This window comes from Amblyomma maculatum, chromosome 3 (genome assembly GCF_055883805.1).
Source record: "Amblyomma maculatum isolate TAMU_Amacu chromosome 3, ASM5588380v1, whole genome shotgun sequence".
NCBI lineage: Eukaryota > Metazoa > Arthropoda > Arachnida > Ixodida > Ixodidae > Amblyomma > Amblyomma maculatum.
The window spans coordinates 68,038,555-68,066,154 of NC_139346.1; the positions used below are offsets into that span (position 1 = coordinate 68,038,555).

The 27,600-nt window shown below is 44.6% G+C and overlaps 1 protein-coding gene across 1 annotated transcript; it reads right to left on the bottom strand.

The window, feature by feature from the left end:
• Positions 1-2,384: 2,384 nt before the first annotated feature.
• Positions 2,385-27,418, bottom strand: LOC146194909 (facilitated trehalose transporter Tret1-like). Its single transcript, XM_084596670.1, has 5 exons — positions 27,377-27,418; positions 26,756-26,995; positions 24,056-24,238; positions 16,923-17,105; positions 2,385-2,942 (listed from the first exon to the last, which is right to left on the bottom strand). The coding sequence occupies exons 1-5, from the start codon at positions 27,416-27,418 to the stop codon at positions 2,385-2,387; spliced, it is 1,206 nt and encodes a 401-aa protein (XP_084452796.1).
• Positions 27,419-27,600: the final 182 nt, after the last annotated feature.

A 27,600-nucleotide genomic window follows, 5' to 3' on the forward strand; every position in this document is an offset into this window, starting at 1 on the left:
GTTTACCACACAATTACGGGACCAATAACGTTCGAGTCGGCTTGACATGTTACATTACTGCTAGTTTCAGCTTCCATCAGCCATCGACAGAAAGTCGAATAGTTCGACACAGTCGAAGGTCGAACGGTGACACCGTGATTTTATGAAGATGTTCCTCGTATTTTCAAACGGCTTGCCCCTTGAACTAAGGTTCAGTTCAGTTCAGTCGTTTAGTCGTGTCCGAATCTTCGTGACCCTATGGACGATATCACGCCACGCTTTCCGGTCTCACTATCTTCCTAACACCCCATAACTTCATCTGCAGCGCCTCGAGGATGCCATCTAACCATCGCGTTCGCTGCCTACTCCTTCTCCGGTGACCCTCAACCTTCCTCAACATCAAATCTTTCTCCAGCGACTCCTCTCTTCTCATCAGATGACCAAAGTAGTTGAGCTTTAACTTTAGAATTTGACCCTCCAATTACAAGTCAGGAATTATGGTCGACAATATCGACTGATTTGATCTTCTGGCTGTCCAAGGAACTCTCAAGATTCTCCGCCAGCATCACAATTCAAACGCGTTAATTCTTCGGCGGTCAGCCTTCTTCACAGTCCAAATCTCGCATCCATACATCACAACTGGAAAAGACCATAGTATGAGTTATACGAATCATGGTTGGCAGTGTAATGTCTCTGCTCTTTCTTAGGCGGTCAAGGCTAGTCATGGGTCTCTTTCCCAGAAGCAGGCGTCTCCTAATTTCATGGTTACTAAGGTTACAAATCAATAATCAGAGCCGCGAGGAACGTATCCCCAGCTTGGACCTGCAACACCAAGCGATTGCAGTTGAGCGAGTTGAGGCAGTCGCGAGCTCAGTTGGGATCCTCGAATTCAGCTTCTGTGAACCCTTTCGCCTTGTGTTGAAATATTTTTATCCGTTTCTCTCCTTTCCTGGACTATGAGGAGCACATGGCTCCACGCACGTTAGTTTAGACAGAACCCTCAGAATGCATCTTAACGAATTCCAAGTTAAGCAATAGAGATAGATTCCCCTTCATGATGGAAAAATATAGGGCAAATGAAAAGAGAAAAAAAAGAAAACACGGACAGGAACGACGCGTTTCTAAGTCACTCCTGTCAATCGTTTTCTTCCCTATGTGCGATGTTTTCATTTCTCAGTTTTTACCATAAATATTAGTCATCTCTGCGATTTCGTTCCTTCAATAAAGTAATTCTACGGCTATTTCAAAAGAGGAAGACAGAAATATTTATTTGAACGAGCTGTGCCCGGTCTCGTGTTCTAGAAGGAGACGAAGTTAGAGATCCTTCGCGAAGACGGTGAACAGGGGCTGTTGTAGATTGTCCTTGGAAGAGGCCGCTCAGCCTACGTGGATAAGAAAGGCCTAAAATCTGGGTACATTGCTGGATAGTGAGCGACGATGAATTATGTTGCTTCATAAGGACTGCCATTAAGTGTGGTCCTTTCGAAGTAAGTTTCGTTTCTCAGAGAGAAGCAGGTTGACTAAGCAGCTGAAAACGGATTCGCTGGCGCATGTTTTGAAGACAGTATATTAGTCGTAATTGTTTGTATGTATCGGCTCACTCTTACGGCGTCTACATCAAACTACTCTATCAAACCACAGATTTGAAGCCGATATAGACATAACGGAACATCTGGAATCCGCGATAGAAAAAGTACACATGTTCATAATGAATTTCGCTTCTAAAATTGGTCTTTGATAGGTACAAGTGCATTTATTTTCTTTGGTTTTCTATGCTAAGAAAAGCTATTTCCAGAAAAAGATAAGGCAGTAAGACAGAAGCAAACTTATAAACTTCGCATGTGATTGAAATGTGCGTTTTTAAACAAAATATTATTAAACGTCAGCATAAGCTTACAAAGTCGTTATTAAGAGGGCAAGAATACAATCAATTGTAAACAAGAAAGTACTATGGAGACATTGCACAATGTAGCTTCCATTACGTGTTAGAATATATTACAACGTGTTATCGTATGTGCGGAATATGTTGCAAGATTTGACTAGGCAGCAGTAAGGCGCGAAAAAATGCTAAGAGCGATATCGCTGGTAACATTGGTCGATTCATGCATAATCATTTTGGTTTATCTCATCTGCCAGAAACAAGATCGGTTATGAGTGTCGCCGGGTTGTAATAAATAGTTTTCAGCAGATGGCTATTCACGCAGAACAATATGTCGTAAAATATAAAAACGATGAAAAATGAAGCGCGGAAACGCGGTATTACAATTTGCAACCAAAATACTATTTAGAGTAGTCGGATTTGCAATACCCTGGTACATGAATTACAATGGGAGCGGCAAAAACTACAAAATTAATCAATGGCATCGGGAGCCATGCATCCAAGGCGCTTCCTTTCGCAGTTCGCGCTACTTCTTTCGCCCGCTGTGGGGCTCTTGGATTGAGGGCGACGAGACGATCGCGCTGTGCGATGATGAGGCGGCACCGCTGAGGTGCATATCGTCGGGCTTGCTCCTGTGCCTTTTTTGAGGCTTACCATCATCCTCGGCCAATGCAGCTGCCGGTGCGATGTATTCTTTTTGTTCTGCGAGAGTTTCCGCTCTCCCGAGGTACGGCGTTATGCTGTAGCTGGCTTCTCCAACAACGTCCGATTTCGCTCCGTGCTTGTCGCCCTGACCCTCCATTAGGATGCTCTCCAGGCTTATGCCGACGGTGTCCGGGGCTAAGATGAAAACGGTGATGCCGCTCGCGAAGGTGACCCCACCGCAGACCCAACTGAGGATGGCCAGAGAGATGGGGTCTATGCCAAGCGTGGCGAACAGGCTGATGACAGCTAGTGCCGAGGCCCAGTAGAAGGCACACACGCTGCCGAAATCGAAGCCGCTTCCGCGCAGCGGTGCTAACTCTACGGCCAGCACCCAGGACGCGGGGCCGAGTCCGGCGGAGAAGGCGGCGCTGAAGACGATCTGCAAACGTACGCGTATGTTCATTGGTTGTACAGCGGTGCCCGTAACATCTATGCTTGGGATAGCTGTGACAACTCTTTCCATTGAGCTGTAAGCAATAAAACTAGAATATTCCCTATCCCACTGTGACTCTGCTCGGAACTCGACTGTTAACACAAGATGGTAAGGTTCCTTCACAGTAGTGTCGGCTGCGTCTCGATAAAAGACGCCTGCAAAGGCGCCGCTGTGCTCTGGTACTAAGACACGCTATATAAACCTACATTATTAAAACACGGATGACGATTACCGTGACGGCTCGCCAGAAAGTGAAAGCTCTTTTGGTAAGCGCAAGCTTGTCGTTTATTTAAGAATGAGTAGGCAGACAAATAAAAATTGTTCTAAGGCATTTTGGCTTTCTTCTTTATTCAAGGACGTAACTCGGAAAATGGAACTTTATTCTTTCGTTCCATTGTGCATCAAGACGGAGAATCCCATCGCGGAAGATGCAGCTCTCCAACTGCTAGCGGTGGGAAGCAGAGCTGCTCAGCTCGCGTTCGCCTACCCAAAACCCGGCCGTCAACCGTGTCACTCACGTCGCCAGAGCCTCCTGGCCAGCTAGTGGAGATGCCCCTTCTTAAGACTTGGCTTTCGCAATTAAAACTGTCTCCGCCTCCTTTCCATACTTTTAGTCCCAGCGGTCTTCGATGAATTTAGGTGCTGAAGTGTTTTCCATCTCAACTTGAAAAACGAAATATGTCAAGCTAATAAAAACAGCGCCAAAACGAAGATGTGACCACAAAACACAGGCGCTGCATCTTCGTCTTTGTTTTCGCGCTGTTTTTATTACATTCTATCATGCACCAACTAGCTTGACAAAATGGTCTCTTGAATTGAAAAGGCTTTAAAGTTTTTTTCAGTAAGCTCCAGTTATACTTTCAGCTTCATTTCGAGCACTAACTGCTTCATGGATGCCTTAAGGAAGAACGGCTTCTCTTCGGCTCGCGGTAGCAGAAAGCTAAGTGCGGTATGCAGACTTGTGCGGTATAGAATGTGCGTTCAAAGGAAGAAGAATTACCTCTTCAGAAAATTATAAACCAGACTATTCCATTTTTGATGGCCCAACACATCACATCCGACTGAGCCTAAGAGCACTCCTGTTGAGAATCATGGATCATTAGGCACAGATAACGACGCGATCAACATGTTTATTTTCTCTTGGGCGCTCGTTCGTTCATGCATTGAATCATTCGCCCTTTCACTCACTCATTGATCACAGTGACGACTTTTATTAACTCAATAACTCTTTGTGAACATATTTCCCTCTTTTCCTCTTAAGGTTCAGTTAAAAACGATAATTAACAGTGCTAATCGCATGCTAAGGTATATCCGTCATAATTTTTCTTCCGCCCTTAGCTCTCTTAAACTCCTCTTGTGCATAACACTTGTCCGTACTCAACCAGAATATGCTGCGTCCATCTGTGACCCACATTGTGCTAACCTAACTCACGCCCTTGAAATGGTTCTGAATAACTCCACTCGTTTCATCCTGCACAACTATCATCGTACCGCTAGTATTTCAGCAATGAAGCGCATTTTAAAGCTCCCTTCTTTGACGTTTGGTCGCAAACTTTCGCGCATTTTTGTTTTCATAACATATAACACACTTGCCCCCAGATTCGTACCGTACTCATTCCCCCGCCTTCGTATATATCTTCGCGACTGGATCACGTGCACAAGGTTGGGATCTCTTCCCTTCGTACCTCCAAAGACTGAAACCACCTCCCCGCTCCGATCGCCAGCACTGAAGGCACTGTTCTTTTTCGTACTGCGATAGCCCACATAAAGCACCAGCTTCCAATTCTTCAGAAAGATCATCATGTAATACCAATAAAACCATTGCTTTTCTTTACACTAACATCAGAAGTGTTGTATCAAGGGTTTTTGAAATATCTTCGCTGATCGACTCATGCTCCGCATCAGTAATAGCGCTAACTGAAATATGGCTCACTGACTTAGTTCCCGATAACACCATTTTTGTCACCGAAACACGTTTTAGTATTTTTCGAAATGACAGACAAAACCGTAGAGGTGGTGGTGTACTCTTGGCGTTAAAAGACGATTTGTTGGCTGTACCTGTGACGGTTAGTTCTTTTCTTGAATGTGTATGGGTTTCTTTAAAGTGCTTTTCAATTGATGTAATCATTGGTGTTATCTACCGTCCTCCTAATATGACTGTTTGCTTTTCTGCTGAATTTAATCGAATCCTGTGTGAAATTTGTACGCGTTTCCCTAACTCTACACTGCTCATATTTGGAGACTTCAACTTCCCTAGCATAAACTGGTTTACACAATCCTTCACAGCGAGTGAAACCGAAGCTCATATGTTTCTTCAATCATGTCTTGATTTTTCACTGTCACAACTTATCACCAATCCCACACGTCGCACATCGAGCACCGCAAACATTCTTGATTTATTACTAACAAATAATCCTGATATTTGTTCAGACATAATTCATTTAGACGGCATTTCTGACGTAATACCAGGACGCATTACCGGTTCCTTTAACGAAAAGAAAACTACTGTTAAACAAATCAGATGTTACAACAGAGCTAATTATGAAAGAATTAACACTGAATTAGATTATTTCGCTGTCCAGTTCAAAAATCATTATTTATTGCGCACTATTGAGCAAAATTGGGATTTATTCAAAACTACCCTTACTAACCTTATCGAAAACTGTGTGCCTCTTACGTCCATTAGATGTAGCAGCAATACACCATGGTTTAATCACATGCTGGGGCGTATGAATAACAAAAAAAAAGCGACTTTATCGGCAGGCCAAAAAAGGTGGTAGTTTAGGCACGTGGGAAAGGTATAAGAAATGCGACAGAGAATACCAGTTATTATTAAAATCCGCTCGACGTCAGTTTTTCAATCATGACTTGTCCTCTCTGTTAACCAACAACCCTCGTAAATTTTGGCGCATCGTAAATCCTAGCTTTCACCCTGACATTTTGCTTTCCGACAGTAACGGCGTCATAATCAATGAATCCGATTGTGCTCAGGTTCTTAACGTTACCTTCTCATCAGTTTTTACCAACGAAGACATTAGCTCATCTCCTACCTTAACTACATTTCATGACATCTGCATGCCTGACAGTTATTAACGAAGCAGGTATTTCAGTTTTATTGAACAATCTCAAAATTACAAGTAGCTCGGATCACCTTGGCTTTAACAATAAGATACTAAAAAATACATCCAGAAGCATCTCCGCTATCTTGTCCTGTTTATTCTCGCAGTCGTTATCGAACGGACTAATTCCTAATGACTGGCGTGTAGCAAAGGTAATACCTATATTCAAATCAGGTGATCGTTCCTCCCCACTTAACTATCGACCCATCTCGTTAACCAGCAACTTTTGCAAACTTCTAGAGCATATCATTCATAGCCAAGTCATTAACTACCTCGAAGATCATAACATTATTTTCAAATATCAGCACGGTTTTCGCAAGGGTTTTTCATGTGACACTCAACTAGCTGGTTTTGTTAATGACTTACAATCATCACTTAACGCAGGCTTTCAGGTCGACGCAGTTTTTCTGGATTTTTCAAAAGCATTCGATCGGGTCCCTCATCACAGACTTTTACTAAAACTAGCACAGCTTAACATCCACCCTAATGTGCTCGACTTGATTAAGGACTTTCTTTCTTCTAGATCTCAGTATACCTCAGTTAATAATTCTAACTCTTCTTCGACTTATTTGACATCTGGTGTACCCCAAGGAAGTGTGCTTGGTCCTTTGCTTTTTCTAATCTATATCAATGATTTACCTGCCTGTGTAACATCTAAAGTTCTTCTTTTCGCAGATGACTGCGTAATTTACCGTAACATTATTGATGACAGTGACCGCCAATTCCTACAATCGGACCTGAACGCAGTAAGCTCATGGTGCTCGTCCTGGTTAATGACTTTAAACGTTTCTAAAACTAAACTTATATCTTTCACCCGTCGTACCGCTCGCATTTCAACCACTTACATGCTCAATGACAATGCTGTTGAACTAACAAACACTTACAAATACCTTGGCGTGCACCTTCAGTTTGATCTAACATGGCATCACCATATCGACCTCACCCTAGCTGCTGCTAACCGTTCACTTGGTCTTCTTAAACGTACTCTCAAACACGCTCCTATTCATGTTAAAAAACTTGCTTATATCACTCTAATACGCCCTAAAATTGAATATGCTGCGGCTATTTGGGCCTGACCAAGCCTATGTTATCATCAACATCGAATCCTTGCAGAACCATGCTGTGCGTTTTATTTTTTCAGACTACTCACCTTTCACTAGCGTCACAGCATTAAAACAACGTGCTGCACTGGAAGACTTATCATGTCGTCGTAAACACACTCGGTTAACACTTTTCCACAAGCTTTATCACCATCCACTACTGCGCAGTGATTTGTTTCAGTCACCTGATGTCATTTTTCCACGACTTGATCATGCCTTTAAAGTTAAACGCGCAAAGTGTCATTTATTATCTTATGCCAATTCATTCATACCTCGCACTATCATTGAATGGAATAACTTGCCATCGCACATCCCTACAGAAACTAACATAAAAAAATTCCAAGAGCTACTTCGCTGTGACGGAAATATGTAGAATATTTGGTGTTGTTTTTCTTTCCTCTTTTGATGTTATATAACGGTTCTTATTGTAATTGTTGCCAATTGCATCGTTTTTTTTTACAATTGTATCCCCCCCCCCTCCTATGTAATACCCTCCTTTGGAGGGCCTTTAGGGGTACCCTGAATAAATAAATAAATAAACATTATATATGCAGTCGACCGACTTGTCTCCGTTATTTTCAATTTTTTGTTATTACGTTTTGTACCCTCCACTCCCCTCTGTGATCCCTATGGCCTTGAGGGTAAAATAAATAAATAAAAAGTATTAAACTGCCACTTCGATCTTATCAGGCGCATGCGTTGAGAGGTACAGGTTTGGCATGAATATGTGACATGATGCAGCTGAGAGTTACAACCAGCCTGCAAACACTGGACGGCTTCAGCTGTAACGGCACACTTTATTCGCGGAAGTTCAATCATGAGCATTAACTCATATATTACTATGTTTATATTACTATTGCACTGCCTAGTTTATCTCTGGTAGCATCGAAATAACGAACCAATGTGCCTCGCTTGCATAGCACGTTAAAATGGAGGAAAGATTCAACGCACAGCTGAGTATTAGATAAGCGCCTTTATTGCAGCTCTTTTCACGAGATATCGGTCAGTGCGGTTTATGCTGCAAAAGGAATGTTTCAAAGAAGAAATGGAGCAATCATACAGTCGATTGGAGAAGAAAAATTCGATGAACTGATGATTTTAAAAAAGTCAGAAAATTTCAAACAAATAATGTTGAGGGCATGCTAAAAAAAGATGCACTAGTTCCATAGCAGATTACTAAGAGCGAGCAACGACGATTGAAGGAGTGAACGTAAAAAAGTTGTTCAATCGTTTGCAATCTATCACACAGCGTGGCCCTCTGTATATATCATCTGAAACTTATAACCTCTGGTCCCAGCAGAGAAAAATATTATCTTGTCCTTAATTTAACGCATTTGTTCTAGATTAAATAACGCAAAAGGAAACGTTTGCAACCTGGCGAAAATCAAGGTTTCACTGTTAAGCTGCATAAGCTTAGCTTCAATATAATATTCAGGGAACTAAGACTGTGCTGTGAACAGGGGTCCTATTCTTGACACACGTGGCCGCCGTTCAGCGCCAAATTGTTACTCTGATTGGTTCTCGGCGCAGTGAGGTGTTTAAAATTTGTGGCGCGATGGCTTCTTTCGGTGACGTAATATAAGTAATTGCGGAGGTAAAAAGAAGATATACTTGGTAGGAAGGAAAACATTTGTGCTTTTATTACGAGTGAGGTGAAATGTATTGCTTGCTGTGAAGGGGCTCTTCCTGAAATCTGGCTCACGTTTTGGAGCGGAAAACATGTCATGCATACACATTATATGGTGATGTTAAACGCCGTTTCATGACGTGAAGGTCGTGCTGCCTCTGCTGTAAATAGCAGTATTTTGGGGCCGCGTTTACGACTATATTGAGAAGGGTGCATAAAAATGCGCCGAATTTGACGTGAGGTATAGCGGCTGTTTACCCACCGCAGTTTGGGAGACAATTTCTCTGAGTTGTGAATTAAGCTCATACATCTTGTTGTATTTGCAGAAAGCACATCAACGACGACAATAGGCTACTTTTCAGCTGTGCAACTACCCAGAGGATCAGTAATTACGACAAAAATTTACAATTTCTCGAGGGCAATATACCTGTCCACCCATTGTAAACGTTTCGCTCTCGGAGATATCAACGATCCACGCGGTTGCTGCAAAGCGCAGCAATGGCGGTCTGCTATCTCCAGCTAGTGTAGCTCAAGCTGTTGAGCTGCGCGAGTCGGGGAATTTTACAGAGCACCGCGATGCTTTCGAATTCTGGCCGCTGCTCTGGTCGGCGGTGTTGTGCTGTGGGCCATATCAGCCTTGAATTCTTAATTTTTTTCTTTATTACATCCTGATTTGTATGCTTCTGCCACTATAATATTCACTACTTCATCGCTGCAATCTGACTGCTGTAAATTCAAGGAAATGGGTGCCAATTTTATTTACTTCGCCATTTTTATTGGTAAAATTCACCTAGGCCTTCCAAAGTATGCAAGGAAATAGAATAACCTTCTTATTATTTGTAGTACTTTTAGATTTAACCATGTTTAATCACTTTGTGCTCATTAGTGGTGCCAGTTAGCTGTATCTGAAAACTCTATGTGCACGACCATCTGATATTCTTGGCTTTAAGGCAAATGTTCAAGTATTTTCTCACATGTGTTAGTCGATGAGTACACATACATTAACGAAGTTGATCACTTGTGTTATGCAAATAAAGCAAGTGCTTTCTCTCACAGCTATTGTGTCACTGCAGTATGACATCTCCACCAAGCATCATTCTGCCTGTATACAACATCCTTTCCGCAATGTAGTATAGGAGGTGAAGTCATTTTATTGTTGCCTACGTCACCTTTCCAGACATCCTGGCAATAAACTTTGCTTTATTACGAAGAAACATTGTTGTACTTCATCTAATAACGGATTGAAAGGAGCTTCTTGGCTTTATTACACGTTTATGAGTATTTTCAAATAGCATCTGCAAGGCTGTATGCTTTATTTATTGATGTTTACGTGGAAAGCACGACAGGCAGGCTGTCTCTAAGTGCACACAAGTTTGCTGCATCTCTCATCGGTGTCCACTTGTGTTGCCCGAGAAAGGTAGCTGCCTGGTGTTGGCTAGTATTATGTATTCATTTCAATTTTAATGAGATAAAGGGCCTTCTCATGATGGAAAAATAAAGCATGAGTACTGACATCATCTTTCATGTTAATAGTGTATGTGCCATGTACATGGTGCATGCTTAGTTACCATATATGACGTGCCCCAAGTATATTTCTTAGAATGAGCAATTACTCCCTTATTATATTTTTCTCATATATGCACAAAGGCTGACCACTTTCCTATTTTTTCTAATAACATGTTTTTTTAATCAACGTTTGATTGAGCTTGTTTTGTCTAGAATGTGGCCAGAAAAACATTTTCCTTCATTGCTTTGCATTTTATAGTTTTGACAATAAGGAATACGTGTTTTATCATCGGCATTCAAATGTCCTCATACGTAAATGCCAGATGCCATCAGCGTTTATAAGGAGCAGTGCCACTTTCCTCTCCCATTCCGCGCCACGTCACTTCTAACGTGCTGGTGCCGTTCTTGCTCTTCAGCTGTAATGCTGCTCGCTTCTCGTAAGCTCGCCCTGCCTCTTCATCCGTAGCTGCTGCAAAATATGCGACCGCATGCATGCCATGATGCACTGAAACCGCAACGCCGCAACAATGTTCACTCGCTCTCAGTGAAGCTGGAAGAAGCCGCATCGCGGAATGCACTGGAGCGGCTCGGTTCCTGGAGAATCATTGTTTTTCATACTTGGCGCGAATATATAGTAGCAGATGGTTGGCATTTTTCTATAGCTGTTTTTTTTGTTAGGATGCACGCTGAACCGGATTTTGTGCTTATGAAACATCACATCACGCTGCTGCGCATGTCACGCGTACGCCACAATTTCGACAAAATTGTGAACCTTCGAGTATAGGACCCCAGCCGCATAGGTCAGACATGCTGACTGCAGTTATCATTGGTGGCCTTCACTTCTCTTATCCTTACTAATGCGCCAGGTATAGAACGGTATTGAGAATACAATCCACGCGTCCAAAGTTCGACCACTAGATGTGGAGAAGAAAAAAATTATTCACCGCACTTGTTACGTCGTGGGCGATTCGAGCCGTCTAACCATCTAGCTAATTATATTCGCTTGTCGCTTCTTCAGACCCCTCGGCCATCGCAGTTTTATTCCATGCGTATTAAATTGCCAGTTGTAGCGTCATCTCCGTCAAATTTCATGGGTGCGTGAAAAAGGTGAAACGCCTCTCACGCTGTGGTCTTGTTGTGTTCCAAGTGCTGTGCTCGTCCGTTCCGTTGTGAATGGAGCAGTGCGCGCTAATGAACAGGCCCGCACCCCTCTTTGCACTTCGCCGGGAGGACTCGCCGCCTGCCTGCGTTCAGCGGGACGCCCCCCACGGTGGGCTCCCTCGCCCTCCTCTGGTTCTGGGAAGCAAGCCCCATCTCCGGCCTCCGTTCCCTCCGTTCTTCGCCCGGCAGTTCGGCCTACGCCTCGGCCGACGCTGGTCGCACCCTCTTATCTAGTAATAAACGAAGTTAACAGTTTAGCAGTAGCGCGTATGTCTTTTCTCCATCGACGACGCGCAAACACGACAGTGGCGACGAGGAAGTGGATTTGACCCGCGCTACGCAACGCTATTGACAAGCCATGGCTACGCGAGGGTTAATACCAGAATTCAACGGCTCATCTTGGTCATCGTGGGTTGGACGCCTCCAGTTCTACTTCGAAGCTAACAACATCACAGACCCAGCCTTGAAGAGGGCCAACCTGCTAACGCTGTGCGGGGAGCAGACTTACGACACTGTCTGCGCCCTTATTCAGCCAAGCACACCAGCGAAAGTGTCTTACGAAGAAATCGTTGCAGCCCTTCAAAAGCACTACGACCCGAGGCCATCTGAAGTTTACAGCCGAGCCCGCTTCCAGCGACGAGATCAGCTGGAAGGCGAAACTGTGAGCGCCTACGTAGCAGCGCTCAAGAAGCTTGCAGCTGACTGCAATTTTGGGACGCTGACCACAGCCAGGACAGCTACCGGGCAGCATGAAGACACAGCATCTGCTAACACCACCATGCTTCCATTGGACGTCATGTTACGTGACAGATTTGTGTGCGGACTGAGTGACGAGTCACTACAGCAGCGCCTATTCGCTGAGAGGGACCTCACGTTTAACAAAGCTTACGACATCGCCGTGCGAGCGGAGAGCGCCGGTCATCAGCAGAGAGAGATGCGCCGGAACACCGAGCCGGTACATCAAACAAGCAACCAGGTACGCAGACCTTCTGTTGTTGCAAAATCGGTCAAAAATGTACAACGCTGCTGGCGGTGTGACGGCCAACACAACGCCCAGGGATGCCGATTCCAGTCAGCCACGTGTAATTTTTGCCACAAGCAAGGGCATATTCAGAAGGCATGCATTACGAAGCGGAAGCTTGCCAAGATAAAGTCGCCTTCTCAGCCTAACCACAGCGTAGACGCCTCAGAGAATAGGCCGCCATCTGATGCCCACGGAGCAGCACCAGCAGTATCATCAGTGTTGTACGACCTGAACACCGTGAATCTCGGCACGCGTCCGAAGATTTTTACCGAAGTTACAGTACACCACAAACTGATTAAGTTCGAGGTGGACTCAGGCGCAGCCTGTACTCTGATCAGTGAGGCCACATTCCGAACTTCGTGGCCATCAGACGCACCACCCTTGCAACAAGACGACACGCACCTGCGAACGTGGTCAGGACAGAACTTGCCACTATTAGGATCTGCCAACGTGCGGGTTTGTTACAACGGCCAGACCCATAAGCTACCTCTCCTTGTTGTGAAGGGCTCAGGATCAAGCCTTCTATGGAGAAACTGGTTTTCTCCATTAGGGGTGACGATATGCGGCATACACCAAACGCCGAGCCACAACGTCATTGAGCAATTGCAGGAGAAATACGAAAAAGTATTCTCTGAAGAGATTCCAGGAAATGAAGGGCCACCAGTCACACTGGAGTTGTTAAGCGGCGTGCAACCGAAGTTTTTGAAGGCCAGGCCGGTACCTTATGCTCTCAGAGCTTCCGTTGAAAGGGAGTTAGACAAACTGGAGCAGCAAGGTGTCATCGAGCCGACACAACATTCGCAATGGGCCACACCACTGGTTGTAGTTCGCAAGAAGAACGGAACCATACGCCTCTGCGAAGACTACCGGAGCACCGTAAATCTGGCGACTAAAGCGTCGTCTTACCCTCTGCCGACACCTGGAGAAGTGTTCAGTATACTACGCGGCGCAAGAGTCTTCAGCACTCTAGACCTCACCCAGGCCTATCAACAACTGAAGGTGAGCGAACCAACGTCAGAATTACTGACAATCAACACACTGAAAGGCCTGTACAAGGTCAAGAGATTGCCCTTTGGCGTAGCTGCAGCCCCGGCCACATTTCATAAGTTCATGGAGACAGTACTTCAAGGAATCCCAGGAGTTTGTGTCTACCTGGACGATGTAATAATCAGTGGCGCTGCACGGAAGAGCATGCAGCGCGCCTAGAGCACGTTCTTGAAAGGCTAGCGAACGCAAATTTGCGTTTAAGCAAAGAAAAATGCTGTTTTGCGGTGTCAGAGGTGCAATTTCTAGGACACCGAATTGATGCAGAAGGCATCCACCCGACCGAAGACAAAGTGCGAGCGATCACCGAAGCACGGGCACCAACAAACAAGCAGGAGCTACAGGCGTTTCTCGGACTCTTAACGTTCTACGACCGTTTCTTAGAACAAAGAGCTACTGTGGCCAACGACTTATATCAGCTGCTCCGGAAAGATATGAAATGGACATGGTCGCCCCGCCATCAGCAGGTATTCGACGTCCTGAAACACCTGCTTCGAAGGTGTACAGTCCTCAGCCACTACGACGAAAGGAAGCCACTGCTTTTGTCTTGCGACGCATCTCCGTACGGAGTCGGCGCGGTTCTTTCGCAGACTGATGACCACGGAAGGGAGGCCCCGATTGCCTTCGCCTCACGTACGTTGTCACAAGCGGAGCGCAACTACGCGCAACTGGACAAAGAGGGGCTGGCCATCGTCTACGCGGCAACACATTTTCACCAGTACATTGCCGGCCGAAAGGTGATATTTATAACGGATCACCGACCGCTACTGGGCATTCTGGGGCCACAAAAGCCCATGCCACCGACATTGTCTCCGCGAATGACAGCTCTCAGCGTACGACTACGATCTGGTCTACCGCAATGGGACTAAACATCAGAATGCCGACACGCTCAGCCGCCTGCCACTGAACGAAACAGTTGAAGAACCGCCTCCGCCCGGAGACGTTCTTATGTTCGAAGCACTGCCAGAACCTCCGCTTACAGCAGGCACAGTTGCAGCATCTACGCAGAAATGCGCAACTCTACGCCAAGTTTACACAGCTGTTCAACAAGGCAACGTGCACAAACTCAAAGGGGACAACTTCGACGCTTACCGCAGTTGAGCACCCACCGCGACTGCATCCTATTAGGATCCCGAGTTGTGATTCCGAGAGAGCTACGCGCGCAAGCTATCTCTCTCATCCACGCCGGACACAGGGGCATCGTTGCCATGAAAGCGTGTGCCAGAAGCTATATGTGGTGGCCTAACATTGACCACGACATTGAAACAACAGTCCGAAACTGCAAGCCTTGCCAAAGCAGCCGGAGCAATCCGCCGAAAGCTCCTCTCCCAGAATGGGAAAAGCCACACACACCTTGGCACACCTTTCACATTGATTTTGCAGGCCCAATTGAAGGCTGCACTTTCCTTGTGCTCGTAGATGCTTACACCAAATGGCTTGAAATAAGGGAACTGCGACAGACCACTTCGGCAGCAGTCATTGACAACCTCCGATCACTGTTCGCAACGTTCGGAATTCCCCGCAAGGTAGTGTCGGACAACGGAACACCGTTTGTATCTGCAGAGATTCTCAAGTTTTATCGCGACAACGATATCTCATCAGTCACATCGGCCCCCTACCACCCAGCGACAAACGGACAAGTCGAGCGCTACGTGGCCGAGCTAAAACGTGCCCTTGAGAGAGACCAGACAGGGTCGCTGCAGCGCCGCCTTGCACGTTTTCTTTTCAAGCAGCACACAACTGTACAAAACACGACAGGCCAGACCCCAGCGAAAATGATGTTCGAGCGCGAAATGCGGACGCAGCTCACAGCTATTCTCCCCGAGCCAGAAACAGAGACGACCCGGGAAGAAAAACCGATTCCGCGCTGCGGGACACTTGTTGAGGGGCAGCGCGTCCTCGCCCGCCAGTTTCTCAGAAAACCACGCTGGGAGGAAGCTACTGTTTTGCGACGCATAGGCCTGCGCTCTTGGCTTGTCAGCATACATGGAAGGGTGGCACGCCGACACCTCAACCAGCTGCGTGGATTTACGACGCCTTCCGAGAGCGGTCCGGCAGCAGCGAGGACATCTCAACCATCCTCCGACATAGCCTGGCATCTCTCCACAGAAGAAAAGACTGCACCCAGGGCAGACCTACAAAGCACAGCGGGCAACATTCAACCTACAAGTGGTCCTTCCCTGTGCGCACAGAGCCAGCGTGTCTCCACGTGTCCTCGCCGACCCCCTGCACGCTATCAGGCAACTTTTTAAGGGGGAAGGAAGTGTTGTGTTCCAAGTGCTGTGCTCGTCCGTTCCGTTGTGAATGGAGCAGTGCGCACTAATGAACAGGCCCGCACCCCGCTTTGCGCTTCGCCGGGAGGACTCGCCGCCTGCCTGCGCTCAGCGGGACGCCCCCTACGGTGGGCTCCCTCGCCCTCCTCTGGTTCTGGGAAGCAAGCCCCATCCCCGGCCTCCGTTCCCTTCGTTCTTCGCCCGGCAGTTCGGCCTACGCCTCGGCCGACGCTGGTGGCACCCTCTTATCTAGTAATAAACGAAGTTAACAGTTTAACGGTAGCGCGTATGTCTTTTCTCCATCCACGACGCGCAAACACGACAGGTCTATAAATTGTCGTTTTCTTGAAGCTGCTCGCGTACGCGATACAGCCCAAACACGCGGAAAACAGCACGTGTCAGCTCAGTTTCAAACGCATCTCCGATGTGAAGCCTAAACTTGCTTATATTAGAAAAGATTGATCAAGCTTGACATCTCATTTCAGCGAGATGGACAATATCGCAATCGACAGAAAGCATGATGTGGTAAGCAGCTAGCCTCTCGAAGTTCAGGAAAATGGGAGCTAAAAATCAATAGCGTGCTAGTTTGCTTGGCAGATCATGGATGAAGCCATTGGTTAATGCACTCTCACAATGGAAGCCCGATGGCTAAAGTATTCTTCTCTGCATCAATCTCTTTCACCCGCTGTGAATTTGTGTCCGCACGCATTCAAGGAATAATAAACTCTGAATCCCTTATATTGGTTTCCAAAGGAAGGAGGTGGATTTTTGTAAACATTCGGCAGCAATTTGATCTGATTTACGGAAATGTTTTTGTCTTTATTTATGTTAGGTAAAATTTCTACAATGCTTATTTTGGGCTGCAGAATACAGCAATCGAAATATTCCCCGTTCTCGCAGATTTCGGTTGCTGTAAGCGAAATGAGCATGGAATAAACGTTTCCTATCCCTCTGTACCCAAATCTGAAAATTGTGCATCCGTTATATAACACTGGCGCATTCTGCTTTCTGAACTGACAACTAATGAAGTGTTGATGTTTGCAACGTTTTAGGAAGTTGATGCATGTCGTACTTTGGATCCGAAGGTGAGGTAAGAGGCCAGGGTGCTGTCCAGGGCATAGTTGGGGTTCGATGCACAGTAGTAAATCGTTCCCAGAACCATCATGCAGGTCGTACACAAAGTCACCGATACCGCCAGCGGCCTGAGGCGCCCCACCTGGTCCATCAGCAGAGCTGCCACAGCAGTCACCACCAACTGCGGCAGGTACAGCGCCCAAAAGCTTTCAACATCGAAGAAAAGTAAAGAACAGCATTCAAGAGTTGCAATAGTAACCTCTTCTTACTACACTTTTTTTAAGTTGAGGAGGTGATGCAGCGATGGCGTATTGATCGAGCATCCGGCTCGAGTGCAAGAGGACTGCGGTTCGAATCCAAGCATATAATAGCTGTATCGCGCCGGTGCCAATCAGTGTGGCATTAGGATGGATCCTAACGAAGAGGGAAAGAGGGCTAAGCTTAAATCGAGAACAATGTAACAAGACAAAGAAATGGATATTGCAGACGTTACTTTAAATTACTAAAAGATAGTTGAGTTGAGCAGGTCTGTAATTCAAAGAGAGTTAATGACATGATAGTCAAAGTTTCGTTGAAACAGGCATGGTCAGTGCACGAAAGCGAAAGATATAACCAGAAGTAGTTAAGGGTAACGAAAAGGATTTCTAGTGAATGAAAACATATCAAGGGGTAGCGCAAAGTTAGGTTGCTGGACGAGAGTACGAGTGTTTGAAAGCTTGGCCGCAGTTGTCTTGCGACGGTTAATTACAGACCTTCAGGAGAGGCGTACATTCGTCGTACACAGACTGGTGAATATTTTATCATGTCACTGACATTTTCACATAATTAGCAGGCATGTGAGCGCGGCTATATGACCCTAAAGTACCCATTTGAGGGCTTCTCGAGTACTTAGGGTAAATCCATTTTCTTCTGTTTTGCGCTTGTAAACCATGCACGCCTTTTCACTTGCGCAACGACTGTCCCAGGAAATTTCACTAAACTGCAAAACACTCACCAATAAAGACGGCAAGACCTTGTCGCAAAAAAATAGAGAACAATTAAAACTGAAGATATATTTTCTCAGTTATTTCAAGTGCGCCGGTTGCATCAGCTGCCGCAGAATAAGATACTTATCTTGTCTCGTGCTTTTCATCGAAAACTAATCTATCTAGAGGGGTCAGTTAAGGAATGCGTGACAGAGGCTCCAATGTACTTTCTCGCCTCAGCCTACTTTTCATGCTCAAACTCGAGGACTCCCTGCTGCAAGTACTTTGCTGCCCCCGCCCCCCTCCCCTCTTCCAAGTAAGATTATCTTCTGCTCCATGCGGGGAAGAAGCTTCTTTGAGCCAACGTCACAGATGCCGTATCAGTTTAGCCTGGTGCGCAAAAGTTTCAGATGCGGGGTGGGGGGGGGGGGGGCATGATGCAATGGGTTAGGTCTCGTAGGGTGGCTGTTTGCCCTGTTTTTCGAAATGCCATCGAGTTGGTGCATAGTGGTATCCAATAATGGTTGCAAAAACACGCTTTGAAAGCGACATGTAATGGGTTTGAACGGCATGCAAAGAACAAAGTGGTACACGTCATGTGCTGGCATGACCTGTCTGCACTTGACGGTAGGCAGAGGCTTGAGTGCACACTCGTGCATTCGTATATTTGTCAGTGAACGAACCATCAATTTGTTTGTCTTGTTGTTCGCAATGAATCGCACTGGAATAACTACCGAACTAGCGTTCAAACACCCTGGTGGCATGCGATCACTCACAATCCTGTAAGCACTTCTTGTTCGCAATTAGTCCAAAGCACTATCTTAAAGAAGCCAACTTATGTCACCAGACGGTTCTCAGAGACATGCCAACAGCTATATCGCTAAAGGACAGCAGTATTGAAAAAACGAGACATAATATACCGGTTTGTCAAAACCGAAAAGTGCTTTTGCTGGCTTCATTAAAGTTTCACTCTTAAATAAAACTGCGCTCTAAATAGATATTATTCAACGTCTGCATAGTTGTGAGTCGTGACCTTATTAATCGTACCGCTATTTCTACCAATTGACACCGCATTTGTTGTTCTGGATTGCACACACACACACACTGTATAGAAGTATACGGAAACCATGTTCTCGAAAACATTTTACTTGTAACAGTGAATCTCCTCACGTGGTGCTGTTATGAGCATATATGAATTCAGGCCCCTTCAAGCTTATATAATACATTTTAGTTGATTGAATGGAGCGACTAGACCGAAATATCTCCTCCCCCCCTCCCCCCTTCAAGCACAATCGCCTCATGTGAACTGTTGGTTGGGAGGTTACTTCTAGCAGAAATATTTTATCTTCGTCAAGCCAAACGTAATCTGAACGACGCAAGCCAAAAATGCTTTTTCTTGATAGAACAATACCCCAGTCAAGAACGGAGTGCATGAGCATGCTACTGTCCGTCTCCCTCCGCCGTTTATTCACATCAATTCAGTTCAGTTCAGTCGTTCAGTCATGTCCGACTCTTCGTGACCCTATGGACCATGTCACGCCACGCTTTCCGGTCTCTCACTATCATCCTAACATCACACAACTTCATCTGCAGAGCCACGAGGATGCCATCTAACCATAGCGTTCGCTGCCTACCCCTTCTCCGGCGACCCTCAACCTTTCCCAACATCGCATCTTTCTCCAGCGACTCCTCTCTTCTCATCAGATGACCAAAGTAGCTGAGCTTTAACTTTAGAATTTGACCCGCCAATGAGCAGTCAGGGTTTATGGTCGACAATATCATCGATTTAATCTTCTGGCAGTCCAAGAAACTCTCAAGAGTCTTCGCCAGCACCACAATTCAAACGCGTCAACTCTTCGGCGGTCAGCCTTCTTCACAGTCCAACTCTCGCATCCATACATCACAACTGGAAATGCAATAGAACGAGTTATACGGATCTTGGTTGGCAGTGTAATGTCTCTGCTCTTTACTAGGCGGTCAAGGCTAGCGGTCAAGGCTAGGCGGTCAAGGCTCTCTTTCCCAGAAACAGGCCTCTCCTAATTTCATGGCTGCAGTCTCCTTCCGGGGTAATCTTGGAGCCCAAGAAGATAAAATCTGTCACAGCTTCCACTTCTTGTCCCTTGATGCTCCAGGACTTGATAGGGAAGACGCCATGATATATGTCTTTTTAATTGGAAGGCGCTTTTGGGAATGGTATTTTGAAAAACAAAAGATCGTTATCCATCAAAATCCTAAGTATCCTCAATTACATATACGGTTTATACGTTTCGAAAGTTTGGTAGAATTTTAAATATTCGTACTATTAGATACGCCTCTTCTGAGAATGCAAAAATATCATCGAAGTGTGCGTTTACCGAACACAAGCGAACACTTTTGCGGGCGGTCTAGCCTACTAGAGGGCACCGCTTAGTTGTGCTTAGGGGGAAAATATTGGAGCATGTAATTAACAAAGCACTCATAACCTACCTGGAAAACAACAAACTTCTATATGCAAACCAGCACGGTTTCAGGAAGGGTTTATCAACCGTTACTCATCTACTTGAGATTACACACGACTTTGCGGCTACCATTAACTCTGGTCTGCAGGTAGATTCGGTGTTTATTGATTTTGCAAAGGCGTTTGACTCTGTTCCACACTCTAAGTTAATTGAGAAGCTCAGTCTATTTGCTATTAATTCAAAAATAATTTCGTGGATCGTCACCTACCTCTCAGGCCGTTCGCAATATGACAAAATAAAAAATGCTAAATCAGACACATTGGATGTTTGTTCAGGCGTTCCCCAGGGATCCGTATTAGAGCCTACACTTCTTCTTATCTACATCAATGATATTTTCTCCTGTGTAACTCAGAATGTTGTATTAAGGCTGTTTGCAGATGACTGCGTTGTATATACTACTGTTCGTTCACAAGATGACCAAAATCATTTAAACTTAACACTGAATAACATTGCCTCTTGGTGTGACACTTGGGGTATGAGAATAAATGTCAGCAAAACATCATCTATTACAATAAATAGGAAGAAGACTCCCATTTACTTCACTTATTTGTTATCAGGATCTGCTGTGACACGCAGTAAAGAAGTTAAGTACCTGGGAGTAACAATCACGGAAAAATTGAGTTGGGAATCTCATATCGATAACATATGCACAAAAGCATACTGACAACTTGGATTCATACGACGGAAATTATCAGCTGCACCCTCACATGTAAAACTAAACGCATATAAGACATTAGTACGACCCATTCTTGAGTACTGTGCAATAGTTTGGAACCCTCATCAATCTTATCTGAACAAAAAACTGGAAAGAATTCAAAATCTAGCACTCCGGTTTATATATAACCGTTACTCACGTTACGAAAGTGTGACACATATGCGTGAAAGCGCGGGTATTTCGACGTTGGAATGCCGGAGACAGACTGCGTGCATGAAATTTCTTTTCCTTCTATATAACAATTGCATCAACATAGATAAAGATTTGTACCTAAAGCCGCCTTACCATCGCTCTAAAAGAATTAACCATGACATGTGTATAAGACCGTTTTCTGCTAAATGTGACTTGTTCAAATTCTAATTTTTTCCTCGTTCCATAGAAACATGGAACAACCTGCCCCACCAGTTTATGAATAATATGTCGCTTGATGCTCTTTCTGCCAGCGTTGAATCTTTTTTTCAAGAAATGTCATTGTCGTAGTGTTGTTGTTTCACTGCCCTCTTTGTTGTTCACGAGTCTTAACGTAGCTTGTCAATATCCTCAACCTTGATGTGTTATGCACGGTGCACTCTGTATGCTTTCCCTGCTGCTTTGGAACACTATGCCTACTTTTTATACTTTTTTTTCCACTCCTGTCAGAGCCTGAGAAAGGCTCACAGTATTGTAAAATAAATAAATAAACACCCCTTCTTAATATATATATATATATATATATATATATATATATATATATATATATATATATATATATATAAATAAATGAATAAACACCCCTTCTTAATATATATATATATATATATATATATATATATATATATATATATATATGTAATAAGAAGGGGTGTTCATTTATTTATTTATTTTACAATACTGTGAGCCTTTCTCAGACTCTGACAGGAGTGGAAAAAAAAGTATTAAAAGTAGGCATAGTGTTCCAAGACTAATTTTAAGACCTATTATATACTTGTTTAATTTTAAGACCTATTTTATTTTAGACTAATTTTAATTTTAATTTTAGACTAATTATTTTAGACTAATTTTAAGACCTATTATATACTTGTTTTCAGTGCACAGCCATAGTTTTGTACTTTTTGCGTCACACACTCTTCCAAATTTTGGGAAGCAGTTCGTGAAAATCATTTACGAACTTATGTTAAGTTATGCGAGAGAGAAGGCATTCAGTGACAACAATGTTTGAGGTCATTTTCGCATGAACTTTTGTTATCCCTCCCTCTACCTCTTGCCCTCAATTCATGGACTCACACCACCTAACACACTGACTTATCTCGCCGGTGGTTCACATTTTGGTCGTAGAAAGCATATACCAAATTATTCCTCCGATTTGGCGGCACACTGCATCAGTTCTGATATTTATCAAGTATGCCTCTCGGCAAAGCTATGTTACATCACCAATAAATAATGGAGAATAGGTAGCAGAGGGACAAATATAAATGGCAGTTCGACCGCCTTTTTATTGTTTTCAAGCTATTGAACATTCTGTTGTCTTTCTCGAAAAGCCTAGTACTGACGTGAATGCGTATAGTAAATATTTATTTTTGCGCACGAGGTGATAGCCCAACATAGAATACGTATACTGAAACTAGATCTTGAGAAGTAGCAATGGCTGTTACTGAGAATAACAACTTAGTGGGAGTCTCGCTTGTAGTTACACAGAAGCGTTAACATTTCTAGAAATAGCCACCATATAATCGGAACACAATCCCATAACGCCAGCATGAAAAGAACAAAATATTTCTTCGAAATACACAAAGCTTGAGCTGAAGGGAATCCGAGCTGGGCGAGGCATGATCAGATGCACTGTACGCGCCAATACCACTATGCCACAGTGCTTAAACTGTTAACTTCAGACTGCAATGCATAGTTGTCGGCGGGTATGAGGTCTTTAGGCCCACTTATATTCCGCTTATTGCCTCCCCGCACCAACAACGCCTGATTGATTAGTAAAAGCCTCCCACAGGTACCCTTTTACGCACGGTCACTAAAACTCATTGCATGACCTTTCCACAGACTCGATGAAACAGACTCGATGAAACACCCAAACTACGTTGCACCACCAACCATGAGAGGAAACACGTCGAATGCGATACAGGCGTGGTTTATTCCATCCCCCTCTCATGCGGATTGAAGTATGGCGGCCAAACGGGTCGGTGCATAAACAAAAGGCTAAATGAGCATGCTAACAACTGCAAATCAATCGCGCATCCAGGGAAGCTGGCTACGCATTGCCAGCACTGCAAATGTAAGCCTCAATTTGAAAAAACCGCTGTTATTTCGCATTCTGATAATAAAACCGAAAGAGAGATCACAGAAGCGTTTGAAATAGAATCCGTCAGGGCCGATATGTGTATCAGCAACGTATCACTGTCGTTGTCTGCGAAAGAAGTTGATTTGCTTAAATTATCGCGATGAGTGTGTCTAGCTGTATGCCTTTGTTCCCTGCGATGATCGTTTCCTCATGTTTCCTCGTTGCTTATGTTTGTTTGATGACGATCACGTTTTGTGTATAAAACGACTTCCGTTTCATCCATTAAAACCAGTTGTTAGTTCGCGCTCCGTGGTGTTTTGTCTTTTCTGTCGTTCAATGTGTTAGCGCGGTGAAACCAATATGAATAACCAACTAGGCCCAATTCTCGCCATTTTAGCACAACTAGAGTTGGCCTGCTCTTTGCAATGTTCCAGTGCAACAACCAATACTCCCACTTTCATTTTGTTAAAGAAAGACGGTGCTTCACGTGCACTGCTCAAGGAACGTGGTGAATTAAGAAAACGAATATCCGTCGTATGCCAGCATAACACATACCGGCTTACTACACAAGAATGCGCGTGTTCGTTTGGTGCTTTCTTTTTTCGTCCTCATTGTTTAAGTGCGCTGCAATTAATGTCTGTAATGAACAAACCAGATCAACGAATTTTATTCGGAGTCTTTCTTTACCTGGATTACCGCCAACAGTAATATTTCGTCGTGCGGAGTAGAACCGAACTGGACTTGCAAGGGACCCGTCGCGTACTGCATGATGACATCGACGCCGGAGAACTGTTGCGACACGATGACCAGCACGGCGAGTATGTAGTGCATGATGGGCGTCGGTGTCTTCGGGTAGATCGCCTCAATCACCTACGGCGGGTATGAACACTATTAACAATGTGAAAAACCTATGAACATTCTGGGACCTGTTATCTAAGCAGGAAACCGAAAATGTAGCAGTAAGATTTCTTCGGACGAGGAAGGTTCATACGCAGCTAGTGGCGATGCAGTGAATGAATAGGCCAATCAGCTTCCCATCTGTGGCCCTCGACGATACGCTTCCAATTTCACTGATAACAGACCTACCAGTGCCAGGGAAGATTGGGATGGTTCCTGACGAGGAAATGATGATGCTTTTCTCGCGAATCACCCGTTTGCAATCACTGAGCTTTTCTCTTTACACACTAAGTGTAATGCCGATCTCAATAAAGCATCCATGAGGATGGTATCTACCCAGTTTCAACACGGTAAACACTGTTAGTACATCGTTCTAGAGTACCTTCGTTAAGATAGCGCCCACCTAATGTGCATTGCAACATCAAATAGACTAGTTGGCTGAATCCTGCACATTTCAGATGTTAAAGAATGCCGGTGATCAGTATTAATAACTATTTGAAACATCTGTTTCGAACATTGAACAACCTATTGTAGCACTTTGGAGCTGATATAAAATACTGACGTTGCTGTTGTTACTTGAAAACCGATTGAACAATGTGAATTGGACAATAAATATAATTATTTTTTGCATTTTGCCCCAGCAGAAATATCCACATATGCATGAAGCAAAGAAGTGCCTATTGAGAACTTCCGCTGTCATATCTTAAAACAATTTCCTTGCTTGGAGCCGAGAGTAAGCACGACAAGGGTAAGCGCAATGGGAATATGTCCAAACCTCCTGACAAAAAAATTATCTCGCGAACGGAATAAAAATGTGCCTTATCCAAGCCACAGCTTTTGAGAACCATACCAGGTTAAATTTTAACATCACGCGAAAACCATGCTTAAGCATTCAAACCTGAGGTACAAAGGTAGCATCGCATATAACGCTACCATGTTAACAGTGACAGCCATCCTGCACTATGTGTTTACGAGAAGATCGCTATGTATTTCAGATTTTATCCCAAAATCTACCAGAGCTCGCTTCTGTAAACTTGACATTGGAGTCGGTTTTCCTTTGAGAGGTAATGTTAAGAAATGCAAACTAGCGATCTATCGTGCAGCAGGGGCAAATGTGTGGGTACCTATAAGGGGAAAAGTTGTGATGAAGCTGGACGCTCTAGAAGGGACGTACGTGGTCGTGTCATAAGTGCGTTATAAAAGACGGTCAAGTAACATGGAAAGCGCACGTAAGTTTTAGAATTCCAAATGACATTGCATGCAAGGTGCAGGACACTTAACAAGCGGCAAAGTCTTGAAAACCCCTGTCCCAAGATGCCCTCACGGACGGATATAATAAAAGCAGTGTTTTGTCTTTATCGCCAATTGAAATGTCTGCTGCCGGCTTTGCTGACATTGAGCTCAGGGGAGGTTGGGCGCACAGCTGAAGCAGCACAAGTTTACCATCGAACAACGGTATGGCAGGTGGGCATGTATACTTTCTTGATTTTAATAACACTACAAAGAGAGGAGCATGGCGGGAAACGACCGGATGACAGCTCAAGTTAATTTAGTGTACAGAAGGACGTACAGCCTTTATCAAAAGTTTACAGCCCAGGCGGTCTACTTCTGAGCGATGCTGTATGTGGCTCCTAATGAATTCCCAGGTTTCCATACTTGCTGAAGGCAAGAAGATTTTTCGTGCTACCCTCTCTAACGGCTAGGAGTTCCACGATTATTACAGAAGTCATATTATACGCTTTAAAACAAACCCTCTGGGCTGTAAACTTTTGATAAAGGCTGTACATACATATAGCTACTGTCGTCACATGCGCAAAACCTGTACTCAAGCGTTAATTTATGCGTATAATATAGTAAACTTGCAAATTATTGCCTATCGTTGGTATAAAATAAAGCGGAGCCTAGGAAACGTTAACAAAATCGAAACTTGAAGGAAATGTCTATACGATGGAAAGAAGTACAGAGCGAAACTGCAGAGCGAACACACGATGAATAGCATAATGGCAGATTACATTGACGATTAAAAAAAAAGACAAAAATCAAAAGTTAAAAAATATTCAACCAAACTGCAATATCTAAACTGGCAGACGTGCCGCTCGCGACAGGCTTATCAAAGTTGGTATATAACCGACCGAAAAAAATATAACGATGAATGTGTTTCCCAGCGTATAGCCCCTCCGGCGTTGACAGCAAGCCGTAAGGGGTTCTCGTCGAGTTGACGCTCCTTATCTGCAAAGACAACCCGCGGATATACGCAGAAGTACCCGTCCGTTACTCGGTTGTGTTGCTCGAAGTTTATGAATGTACTGTTGAACAGATCGGCGATTTCTCATAAAACGAAAGATGTGTCAGTATTGGCTTGTTCATCTTTGCCGAACATCTTCCGGCATTCGTACTCTCAACGTGCTACCGTCTCGATTGTTTTTGAGCTCCCCCTAAGCATCCAATCAGCATCGTCGTCTCCGCATAGCTAGAACAGCGAATACTTGCCTCGAACTCACTGTCGGCGAGTGACGCAACTTTGCGTAGGCTCCTCAGAGCCGCTTTGGCGTCCTCCCGCCGCCCTTGCTCCGTGAGCCAGCGTGGAGACTCGACGGCCCGCAGGAGCAGCACCGTTGTGAGCATGGACGGCAGCGCACACCACAGCGCCAGGTGCCACCAGTCGGAGAAGTGGCCCACCAGGTACGTGTACAGCACTCCGGCCACGATGCCTGTCTGGTGAGCGCCGCACTGCGCCCAAGACAAGAGGTTAGTGCTTGCAGCTACTACTTATGATTACCAGTACTTCACTTTTGGCACTCCCGTCAAGATGCCCCGCTCAACCGGAGGGGGGATTCACAGAGCGTGGTATGCTGGTATAGAGGCCTGGTAGGAAACGAATACCGAAATAAACAGGATAAAAGAAAGTGTACATAAATATATGGCGCAGAGAGTTCCATATACTCCAGTCGAAAAGCCACATAAAATAATCTCTGGTGAAAAGAATGTTTCTGTGGTTTTTTCAGCAGTTAGCATGTTGGGACGTCACACAGAAATCCTTGTAACAACTAAATTTTAAACGATTACACGGAAAAATTTGCAGAAATAGGGAGAACTGCAAGCAAGTCTGACATCATAACAAATGTACGGATTATTCTGTCCTATTTTTGACATGGTTCTATAGTTTTCTCCGTAAACATATACCGGACGAAAAACAGTGACATGTAGCGCGATGAGCTCCTCTTGACAACATACAGGGGTAGACCACACCGAGTCTACACTCTAAAAAAAAAGGTGTGATCTTAGTCTTTTTGGGGGGTAAACTGCTTGTCGCTGAGCTAACACCTTTTTGGGGT